The 11,808-nt window shown below is 43.8% G+C and overlaps 1 protein-coding gene and 1 long non-coding RNA gene across 2 annotated transcripts in view; one reads left to right on the forward strand and one right to left on the reverse strand.

The window, feature by feature from the left end:
- LOC310847319 (uncharacterized protein) overlaps positions 1–11,807 on the forward strand; it is a 28,206-nt gene extending 16,399 nt beyond the window's left edge. The window contains exons 12-20 of the mRNA XM_083744951.1: positions 58–198; positions 2,310–2,408; positions 3,178–3,533; positions 4,365–4,489; positions 6,293–6,348; positions 7,529–7,615; positions 8,765–8,863; positions 10,088–10,228; positions 11,029–11,807. Of these exons, the coding sequence (XP_083601077.1) occupies positions 58–198; positions 2,310–2,408; positions 3,178–3,533; positions 4,365–4,489; positions 6,293–6,348; positions 7,529–7,615; positions 8,765–8,863; positions 10,088–10,228; positions 11,029–11,208 (1,284 nt within the window). The 3' untranslated portion in view covers positions 11,209–11,807. The remainder of the gene's footprint in view (positions 1–57; positions 199–2,309; positions 2,409–3,177; positions 3,534–4,364; positions 4,490–6,292; positions 6,349–7,528; positions 7,616–8,764; positions 8,864–10,087; positions 10,229–11,028) is intronic.
- On the reverse strand, positions 6,032–6,762 carry LOC310847388. The gene is made up of 2 exons (XR_014565789.1): positions 6,374–6,762; positions 6,032–6,172 (listed from the first exon to the last, which is right to left on the reverse strand). It is a non-coding gene; the product is annotated as an uncharacterized lncRNA (long non-coding RNA).
- Position 11,808: the final 1 nt, after the last annotated feature.

Genomic DNA, 11,808 nt, shown 5'->3' on the forward strand with positions numbered 1-11,808 from the left:
CAGTCATTTACTCGTCTCAGACTATTCTAACCCTGTTTTCACTTGAAACTGATGCAGACCCAAATCACCAGCAGTCTTAAGGATGAAGACCTCTATCAGTCCTCTGCTGTGCTAGCTGCTAGCTCCTCCAACCTCCCAAGTACCCTGAGTGATGTTCGTGTTGTGCCTGTGCTGGTGAGAGAGAAAAAATATGAAAAGGTAAGACTGAGAGGGACTTCCGGTTTGGTGTCATGGAGGAGGCTGGAAGTCCATCGCAGACTTTCGCACGGGTAATTAGAGGCTGAGATTGGAGTAATCAGCCTCCCAACTCCCCCAGGGTCAGGGGTGGCAGTCTCATCCTCATTTGCCCAACACCTGGCCCCAAATCTGGAAGGAATGAGGGGGCAGGGGCCGCTGGATGGAAAGCACCGTGCGTTTCTTGGCAACTCTCCAAAGTCGCCTCCGTGAGCAACAAACTTCAATTTCTTAAGATGAAAAATCGGATTTAAGTCATGGACATGCTCTGAGTGAGGGGGGAGAAATTACTCTGCTAATTAATTCAGCCACTGAGGTGCTAAAGTGGAAGAAGGATTATCACCTGCGTGGAGCTGGTGTGTCGGAACGGAAGGGGGGGGTGAGCATTCTTTGTTTCACTTCGATACTTCCTTTTGCTATGTTACCTGGCAAAATCTCCTCTGGAAGGACTGACTACCGGATTATTTATGCAAGCAAGCGAGACTGGAGAATATTGCATTTACTGATGTAATATGGTTCTAGCAATTATTAACTGTGTGGAAATGGCTTTGCAAGCGAAAAATCAAGGCTGTTGGCATTAATTGCTTGGACGAGAAAAGGTGGAGAAACTTTTGACATATGCCTGGTACAACTGGCAGAAAGTCAGATCTCCTCCATATTGGAATGTCACAGGCAACTATAAAAATCAGAAAGTGAAAGTGGAATGCCATAGCTGGATTGGAAGCACAAAGAAAGAAAGAAAGAAAGAAAGAAAGAAAGAAAGAAAGAAAGAAAGAAAGACATAAGAACCCACACAGAAACACACTGTTTTGATTTATCTCACTTGCTGGATGAACTCAGAGGCTGTTGAAAACAATGAAGGATTAACATCAGAATGACTTATGGGAACTATCGGAAATGACTACAAAAGCAGCAGAAATTGTTGAATGGTTTTTCTTTAAATATTAAGGTTCATTATTGTTTCACAAGATGTGTATCTCTTTAAAGGCCAGAGCAAATAACATGACCTAGTTTTACAGCTGTGAAGCAGTATAGCAGGTGCTGTTAAGTTGTGGTAATCAAGCAGTGTCAGAAATTGGGTATATTATATAAAGAACAGCATATAGCTCTCTCAGTACCCTGGTGAATGGGTCATACTCATACCTTCTGCAGCACAACTAATCTGCAAAATAACCAACAGAAATATAAGATTATTTGAACCCCCCCCCCGACCTCAGAACATGGGAAGTCTGCCCAAAAATTTATAATTTGGTATTACATTTGGATTGTTTGATTATTGGATAATTTGTATAATTTGGAATGTTTAATGTGGTTTGATTGGATTGTTAAAATGGAAAATTTAATAAATATCATTTACAGAAAAGAAAAAGAAAAGGTAAGACTGGGAACTTCTTTGTGTGTTTGATCCCTGAGAACATAGCTGGGCCTACTTAGTAAATTCTGAATAATAATAAAAAATAATTTTATTACTTATACCCCGCCCATCTGGCTGGGTTTCCCTAGCCAATCCTTTTGTAACCAGTTCTGCAAGGTGGGATAGAAAATCCCAAAGGGGCAACTCAAATGGAACTTTTAATTCAGCTTCTAGTGCTTAATTAACAAGGGCTATGCATTTTACTGGGCACAAAATACCACAACAAACATAATGAACAAAATGTTCCCCTTTCATATTTTCATTTTTAGCTTGTCCTCTTCTGCCTGCTGCCATCTCAGAACCTTCAGAGTCATTTCCTTCCTATTTCCACATGACCCTTCTCTCAGCTGTAGTGGTTTTTATTCTCTCCCCCCCACACCCCCCCCCACCACTGGGCATAAGGAAGATGTCTCTTCTTTCACTAGGCCCTGCCTTCCCCAAGCATGGCAACAATTCAGAAGCTCCTTGGTTTGGTTGCAGTACACTGCTTCCTGTGGGGTAGAAATGGTGGTAACAATAAGGGGCAGGATCTTACAAGTGGGATGTTCTTTTATTACCTAGAAGAATATTGCTTATCCTTATATTTCATTGCTGTCCTTGTTCTCCAATCTGGCATTGTTAATCTTCCTACCCTTATTCCTGGGAAACTGCTTCTTTCCAGGCTGAAAATGTATGGGCACCTGAGGACCGTCAGGCGCCACCCTGCAACGTGAATGAAGCTGGAAAGTGTCACAGAGTCTCTGAACACGACAGTGACTTGGTAAGTTGAAAAATGATGAAAATTGTTTTTATGGAGGGGGGTGTAGGGGGAGAAAGAATAGAATCAAGAAGGCAGGCAAGGGGTGGAAGGAAAATAGCTGGCAAGAGAGGAGCAAAAAAAGCAACTCTCTCTCTAACCTCTGGCTTTCCAGAAGTTGTTAGACTAAAACTCCCATCATCCTTTATCATTAGCCACATTGGCTGGGGCTGATGGGAACTGTAGTCCAGCAACCTCTGGAGAGCCCAAGGTTCCCTGCTATTGCCCTAAAGGACATGAAGGGGAGTGTTAAAAAGAAAATGGGAAAAGAGGGACACTCTCACTACTCTTTTGGTCACAAATAAAAACGTGGCTTTCAGGGCATCCTAAAAGCATGACTGTGGTTTTAATCATTGTTTGTAAGGATTCTGGGATAATCAAACTAAGAGCACTAATGATTGGACTCTACAAGGAAAGGATGGGAGACAAGGAAATGGTCCTCGGAAGAGAGCTAGAGAGGGATAGAGAAAAAGGAGACAGCTTGTAGCACCAGGCAGCAGTGAGTCCATGAGTCCAAAGTCCTAGCCCAGATCAGGAAAAGTTTAGCTGTGTCTGCTTAGCATTTGGGTTCTCCTGAGTTCTCACTGAAAGCAGTAAGATATTTAGGAAGAGGGGAGACTTGTTTTATATTAACTTATATAAACTTCTTAGAGATTTTTGGCAATTAAATAAATATTGTCAAATGAACAAAATTGCTGTTGTATCTTATTTGATCACCCTGCTCTTTTGCCAGGTGCTCTCACAGTCCCCACCTCACAGTCTCATTTCCTGTGATCAAAAAAGTGATACTGAAAGATGGCTGGAATACTGTTCTAGTTCACCAAAGAACCAACACAGCAGTGATTTGAGGCATTCTAGCGCAAATAGGACCTCAAGACAGTTGCGTATTCAGCGTTCAAGATCCCCTCACAGACGAGAGCGATCCCATGGAAGCAGCGACCGGTCCCCTCGTTCACAAAAGGGCCAACACAGCAGTGATTCACAGCATTCTAGAGCAAGTCATGCCTCAAGGGAACTGCATATTCGCCGTTCAAGATCTCCTCATAGACAAGAACGATCCCGTGGAAGCAGCAACTTGTCCCCTTGCAGGCAAGAACATAACCTGAGATTCCCTCAAAGCTAGAGGGCAGGGCCAGCACATCCATAAGGTGGAATGAGGCTGCTACCTCAGGCGGCAGAAGCATCAGTGCTTGTGGGTACCCCTCTGCTAGCGGCAGCAGCATCAGTGCTGATTTTGGCCAAGATCTCAGGCAATTTCAGGCGAAATCTCACTCAAAATCAGTGCTGGTGACAGTGCTTCTTCTCTGCCAGCAGTGGAGGTAGCAGGGCAGACAGCACAAGTGACGGCAGGGTGGCCGGGCTCAGCAGAGTGGCACTTCCCATTTTGCCTCAAGCAGCAAAATGGGACGAGCCGGCCCTGCAAGAAGGCTACAGTTCTTGGAACTCAGTGGGGGAACACCAGGGTAGCGGGCTTCTGTTTTAGAAACTGGGTAGTTTTGAATCATATAAAATGATATTGATGCCAGGCATAGAGAAGAAAGGAGTCTGAGAGAACTAGGATAATTTGGAGCCTTCTTGGTGGTGCTTATGTTTAGAAAGAAATGAGCCATGGGAAATGGGGAGTTCTGTTGCAAAATAGGATAGATTGAAAGGATTCCGAATTGAATGGGTTTCAGGCTGAACTCAATGGCTACATTTGTACTGCAAACTGAAATGAAACTGGCTTAGCTATCTGGCTTCCCTTGGTGAATCATGGGGACTGTAGTTTTGTGCTAATTAGTCTTAGCCACCCACCTTTCCAGTTGGCCTGTTCCCAGAGTTTTGGGATGCAGGGAAGCAGCAACAGTCAGGCTCTTGATGATGTGTTCAAAATGCAGGCGGGCGCAACTTTTCAAGTGAGTCATGTGCTTCTTTTCACAGGAGAGAGCACTCCAGCTTCTGTCACTGTGGATATTGCTACAATCCACACCGAAAGAATTTATATGAGAGAGATTCCCCTCCCTCTTACTTGGTTCGGAAAAGAAGTCATCGCTATTCCCCAGAAGGTTTGTTTTTATTGGGCAGTTCAGTGTGGGAATCTTCATGTTCCAGCTGAAGGGACAAAGATATTAGTGTTTACAATATTGTCTCCTTGGCATGAAAGGGTCCTCTTCAAGCTGTGTAGCCTTTTGGATCAACGTTTGATGCTCCCATTGTGCCAGTGGCATTTTGCCACTGGCAAGCAACCTTTTGTGACTGTATGAAGATGTCTAGGAGCTATGGGTGCGCCTAGGATCTGCACCCCTGCCCGGCTCCAGTCTGCTGGTCTGCCAGACACAGCGGGAGCAAAAGATGCACACCTTTTGCTGCTGCTCTAGCCCGCAAAACACCTGATTTGCCCAGCAGAGCAGTAGCAAAAGACATGTCTTCATGGAAACAGGACTTCACGGAAACAGGAATCACAGTGAAAGAAAGCAGTATTTCAAATGCAGTTGCAGAGATGACTGGCTATTCTCTCAGAGACTTCAGGAATGTGTAAAAGGCCCCTTGTCGGATAACTGTGTGAAAGAGCAGGTTTCCCAGCATATCAAGTCTATCTGACTGTCACATAACTTAGCAGCTTTGCTATCCAAGCGTTCGGTACAATCACTTCGTCTGAACCAATTTGGACCCCGGTGTACTGAAAAAAAGGGAGGATAGAAGGGAGAAACCTTGAAACACAACTTGGTTTGTAAGCAGCCACAGTTCTCTTTCAGCTTAAAGATCAGAGACACTCATTCCTGGCACTGGAATGTGAGCCAGAGAGATTTTGGTGCCAAGAAAGGAACTAGATAAGATCCTCCTCTCAGCAGATGGTGCCTCTGTAAACTTTATGGTCTGGGTCTTGTCAGTTTCCTCAATTAAAGATGATACAACAAAGCAAATGGTTGTCTTTTGGCAGTGAGGGATTGATGTTACAAAGTATCCTGGCTTGGCTGTTCGTAAGTGCAAATGTGGTTCTTTAATTGGGGTGCATATGGGTGAGATACCAAAAAAGTTGCAGTGCTGACAGGGGAAGAAAATGATATATGTGAGGAAGGGGAAAGAGTTTCGTTCTTTCTTGAGGCCCTTTGTTTTTTGCTCTTTCCCTGAACTGAGTATTTCATAGATTGTCTTCACATGTTGTTTTCACAGTTATAATTACATACATTTCATCATTTCCCTTTTTTCTATTAACATGTTTTCTTAGTGTTCAGTTCTTTTTATATTACATTTTATAATTGCTGTTTTTCTGAGTAAATACTTATTTCCCCCATTTGGCATTATATATATTTTTTGTTGATCTTCTTCAATTTATATCTTTTTCATAAACTATTTCTTTCAAATTAACTTAAGGATTCCCCTTAAGTTTTATCCATCAGCTCCATGTTTGCTTGGTAGCTATGAATACATTTTTAAATATTCTTTAGCCTAGACTTTTTAGACTTCTTGTTGAATTAATTTTAATGTATAATAGGAATATAGCAGCTTAACAGAGGATATTTTGAAGCAATGTTAATAGAACTCTATATAACCTTATTCTCTTGCCATTTTATGCACTTTCTATATAATTATTCCATGGATATAACTCTCTTTTCAATATTCCTACACATTTTAATGTTGATCTTAGAGTTTCAACATTTGTATGCTGCAATACCAGTAAAGCTCTCAAGTCCATTTTATACATAATCTGGCACTTGGGTCCATTTCCAGTTGCACTTCTTGGGTCACTAGAGCCAAAAAAAGAACTTGGTCTTTAATCACCATTAGCAGTCTTTTATCCCCAGAGTTAGGAAGCCATGCCTCCCCACCCACAAATCAAAATGCTGTCTAACATCTCTGTTTTGCAGCAAGAAGTGAATTGTACGAAGCACCACATTCCTACAATCGTGAGAGCCCCAGAGAGGTAAGAGAAGATGCCTATATCTTACTGGCTTAAGTTGGCATATGCTTGATAATTGTTGGCATCCATCTGTCTCAAAAGACAATGGAGTGCACCTCTGGAGGTGAGGTCAAACCATTGGAGAATCACAACACCTGCAGTGGCTGCAGAGACTGGTAACTCATAACAGCTGCCTTCCTTGTTCTTGCTGTGCTAGCAGCACCAAAGTGACCTCTTTAGGATGCAAGCCTGGGCAATGTGTATGGAGATCCTGGGCTGCCCAGGCAACAAGACACCCACCCCACCCCCTTGGCCTTGCTGATGTGGTCCAAAAGAAAGCAGAGCACTACATATGGCACCAGTTTGGCTGCAGGAGTTGCCAGAAGGAAGTGTAGAAGGCACCATCCAGCCATTTTAGGGACTCCACTCTGGATTTGTGTAGAGTTTACTCCTTAGCCTTTTCTTCTCCACAAGGCAGCATGTTATGCTTCATTAAGCTGTGAATAGATCTCTGACAATATCAGTGGAGGAGTTTGAAAGAGAGCTGAAATGAGATTCCTGTTCTCCCTGTCTCTCGAAATGAGCCCTTGAGCATGTACAGTTCATGTGCCACTACAGTGGTACTTTGGTTATCAGACATCTCTGATGCCGAACGTTTCGGTTTTCGAACGCCGAAAACCCAGAAGTAAATGCTTCTGTTTTCAAATGCACCTTGGAAGTTGGAATGGCTTCTGCTGCATGTATCTTGTTGCTTTCCACAATTGTCTCTATTGAATTGGCAGGCCGCCTTTTGTGCCTCAGTTTTCGAACCTTTCGGAATTCGAACGGTCTTCCAGAACAGATTACGTTTGAAAACCGAGGTACCACTGTATAATGATTCCTCCACTTAAATGCCAAGATAACCTCTGCCTGGGATATGGAACCTTTGGTCATGCAGATCTTGTTAGACTACAGCTCTCACCATTCCTCTCCATTGGCTATGCTGGCTAGGACTGATGCGAGTTGGCATTCAGCAACAAATAGAAGGCCACAGGTTTCCTGTTCCTTATCTAAGCAAACACTGCTTTTGGTCTGACATGGTGCACTAATTTTACAAAGGTGGGCATTTATCTAAGAAATCTCTGGTGGTGGCTTATTTCAGACTCCCTTTTATTTATTTATTTATTTCTTCCTCCTGGCCTGTAAAATGAAATCCAATTCACAGAAGTTAAAGAAAAAAATACCATCCTCTCGGAAAACTGAAAAGAAGAAGGCAACAGCAATTTCAGAGACAACAAGAAAATCTACCAAGGTAGCTGAAGAAATGTATGGGTGTCTTAATATGATGTATATGATCTCGTGTCCTGCTTCTAGCCTTCCCTTAAGCAGTTGGTCGACCAGCACAGGAAACGGTATACTGGACTAGATGAGCTTTCTATCTGATCCAGCAGGGTTTTTGTGTACATAACCCAAGTCAAGCCAGTGAAATGAGTATAAAACCTGCATGGTCCCAATGATAGCATGAACTCTCAGTAATAGAGGTTCTCCAGTACAGAGCTGTCTTCTTAGTGGAAGGTGGTGGTAGTGGTGGTTGTCATCATCATCATCATACCTTGGCATGTGTCTTTCCAGCATTTTCTTTAGCTGAACAAATGTGCTTCCCTTATACCTCTTACCCTTGTGGTACCATGTAAATGCAGGCAAGTTGAGGTGGCAGTGACTGCCTATTAATAAGTGGAGTTTTCCAAGCGGTATCAGTTCACTAGATAATACCTTTTCTAACATAAGGCACTTCAGAATGCTCCAACTGGTTTAGCAGCATGAAGAGATCTACCCCTCAGTTTTGGAAACTAGTCATAAGACTAGTGGGTATAGTCTGTTGACTGGATAGTCAACATCCTTGGGAGCTCACGGTGGGATTTTTAGTCCACAGAGTAAACGGTAAGAACAAATGCATTGGTGTCCTTAGGTGTCTTGGAGTTATTTCACTCTGATGCTCTGATTAGTACCTACCCTTCCTCTACAGAGCTCAGGATGACATACATGGATGTGGATTATACCATTACCTTTGAAATAACCCTTTCACATAGGCTGGAGAGTGGCTGCTCTTAGTAAGTTTCATTATGTGAGTGGAGATTTTAACTGATCTCCCAGCCATTCTGGCCCTCCATCCATTTGCTCATCTTTTGCTGGAAAGCTAGGTCTATGTCACACCCTTTCCTCAAAGAATTCAAGGTGGGGTATATGGCAAAGGTTTTGTTTTTTGATATCCTGCCAAGGTTGATATCCTGCCAATCCTTTGCATCCTCCTTGGGTTGTTGGCAAACGAATCCAGCTGTAGCAACCAGTATGCACTACAGAGTTTCCTGCTTGGGTAACAGTGTTAATTTTTGGCATGAACAAAGCCTTGCTTTGTTAGTGAGCAGATCCAGTTAGGTCCTTTTCTTTTCGGTTTCTACAGACTAAGAAGAAAACCAAAGGGGACCAAGCTGGTGGTGCACCAATCTCATCAGAGACTGCACAAAAGTTACAGCCGGTGGAAACAGAATTGCCTGACCCGGTAGGAAGGAGGATTCAATCTTGCAATGGCTGGTCTTCGGCCTGGACTAAGCAAGAGTCTTTCCCCTTAGCCCTCTTTTCCACATGTTGGTATTTGTAACTGATGCATTTATTCTGCTGGCTGTACAAGTCATTTGCTGCAGAACAGGGACTGGGAACAGTTTTCAGCCTGGGGGCCTGCTGATTCCTTCTGCATAACCTTTGGAGAGTCACAAGCCAAGGTTGAAGCAGCAGAGGCCAGAGTGGGTGGAGCAACAAATGTGTCTCTCCCCCCCCCTCTTAGTTTCTATACACACTCAAATGCCCCTCTCTATCCTCCATCCAGACAAGTGAGAGGGGAGTCATCAGAGCTCAATGACATGTTCAAAAAGGAGTAGGAGGCATTCCACAGACAAAAGCGCTTGGTTTTGTGGAAAGAATGTTGGAAAGTTTCCTGTGTAGTTTTTGATTATTTTTTAACTTTCTGTTTAATGTCACTGAGTAGAGGTTGCTAGCTTGTATTGTACGCAATCAAGTACTTTGTGGCACATACACAATTGAAGGCCAGACATCAGGAGAGGGATGTTATGTAACAAGTACAAAGAGAACTGATGTGTGCATGTCCCTTGCTTTATTTTACCAGTTATGGAAATGTATAAAAGCTGTAAAAACCCTTTGCTCAGTGACGTTCCCTTCAGACTTGCTCTGGGGGTGCTGTCCTGCAGCAATAAATAAAGCGGATACCTATTGAGTGCCTTGCTTGATATCCTGAACCTTGTCTATTATTTAAACTGATTCCTACCTGGGGACAAACTGGGGAGTGGCCTCCCTTAACTATGGGGGTGCAGAGCAGTGAGGAAGTGTGGCCTGGAAAGGGTTCTGACCACCAGATAGACAGGCCTAGAGGACTACATTCAGCCCCCAGGCCTGAGGTCCCTGTTCCTCCCACTGTAAAGGCCAAGATGCAAAAGATAATGGAATCATTTCCACAGCCCATAGAAGCATCTGGCTTAATGAAACATCATTGTGTGATACCTAGATCTTAGTTGTGACACCTGAAAGCAGCCCCCCCCACCTGGGTTTCACTCCAGGACTACTGTCAGCAGCCTCACCAGAAAAATACTTCATTCTGTTGTGAGCCAGTGATCTTGCCTTCCTTTTGCAAGAGCAAAAACTATCTTTGACACACCCCTAGTTTTGTTTTAGGCCATGTTAACACCTTATCCCATTGGGAAAATCTCTATAGATCCAGGCAGCAACCTGCAGTGAGGATGCAGACCCCACTCATGCCCTGTGTGCTGGAGAGAAAGATGGCTTTTCATCATCCTCAAGGACTTCTGAGGACCGTTCTGCAGCTGTACTAGCAAGAAAGGAAGAGATAGAGCAGGTAACTGAGCCTCTTCGGCATGTCAGTATGAACTGGGAGATCTGAAGCACGATTATTGTGAAGGTCACATGCTACTTTCGCTCCTGTATCAGACACAAAAGGCTTGTGCGAGGCCAAGCATAAAGGGGCCTGTCGCAGACTTAAGAGGAGTTGTAGTCCAAAACATCTGGAGGGAACCAGGTTGACAAAGGCTGTTTTAGGGGAGTAGTCCTATCCTCCAGCCATATTTGCTGGAGGGTCCCAGTGGGGCGCCTATAAACAAACATGGTCCCAAGACTCAAAAAAGGTTCACACCTCCGACAGCAAGTTTGCGAAGTGTATACATACTGCTTTGCGACATCTCAAATTGTCTTGACTGACATTTAAAATTAAACAAAGCAGCAAATACTTTGTAAGCACATGTCTTGGTCCTCATACACAGGGCAACACCATAGGAAGACGCTTTATACTTGGTCAGATCATTAGCCCATTTATCTCAGTGTTATCTACACCGTCAGCAGCTTTCCAGAGTTTCAGGCAGGGCATTCCCAGCCCTACCAGGAGACGCTAGGGATTGAACCCAGGATATTTTGCAGGCAAAGCAGATGCTGTACCACGGAGCTACAGCCTATCTCCCCACTACAGCATTAAGTAAATAATTCCTTAGAAAAATTATTTTCTTACAATCTGGGTTTTTGGTGTGCTAGGACTCTGGACTGAATGTGACCAGCCCAGTAGATAAGTGAGGTAGAACTGTGTAGAGTGGCAGTCTTCAGATCGCTGGTGCTTTTGCCTGACAGACACTTTGCCCTTTCCTGCAGGCCTATCAGCGAGTCCTCCTCAACTTTGCAGTGGTGACTGCCATGCTGTTGGAAACAAAGCCATGCATGGAGGAGGCGATGGAAGCAGCCTTGCGGGCCAACTTGAGAAGGATCGGGAACTACTATGAATGCATGCTGAAGGAGTTCATTGACAGCTATGACTTGGCCAATGCCATCTAATAGGATGATCTGACTAGTCTTAAGGCATGTTGCACAACAGAGTGAATGGGATGGGAAGCTGCATGATTTGGTAGCTGAGGCACTGAGGTTACCTTCCTCTTGGAGGGAAGATGAGAAACTCCGAGGGGTTTGACTGCAGCAGCAAGGGTAAGGCTTGAAAGTATTGTGCAGATGCTTAAGAGTATGGGAGAAAAAGAACACCACCTCATAAGGACATTTTTTCAGAAGTAGATTGTTTTGAGAAGTGTTGACTCACCCCAGGGACTTCTGAAGGTGTCAGAAATTCATTGCAGGAGTAAGTTGAATGGGAGTGGTAACCTGGTTTTGGCATACTACCCTGTTAGGGTTAGCTATTGGAAAGGTTTGCCTTTTAATCTTGCATCAAGATTTCCAAGTAGGATGGCTAATTTTGCATTTTTTAGATCTCTCTAACCACGGCTCTCCTGCTATTATAGGCAGAGAGAAAAATGGAGGATTCCTGCCAGTGCAGAAGCTTTAGTAGCTCCCCGCCCACAAAACTCTTGTGAAATGCTTTTTAGATTTGTTTCTCGAGAACTTAAAAACATCTTTTTAAATAAAAATGACTGATGAAGGCAACAC

Source organism: Podarcis gaigeae (genome assembly GCF_964106915.1).
Source record: "Podarcis gaigeae genome assembly, chromosome: 6".
NCBI lineage: Eukaryota > Metazoa > Chordata > Lepidosauria > Squamata > Lacertidae > Podarcis > Podarcis gaigeae.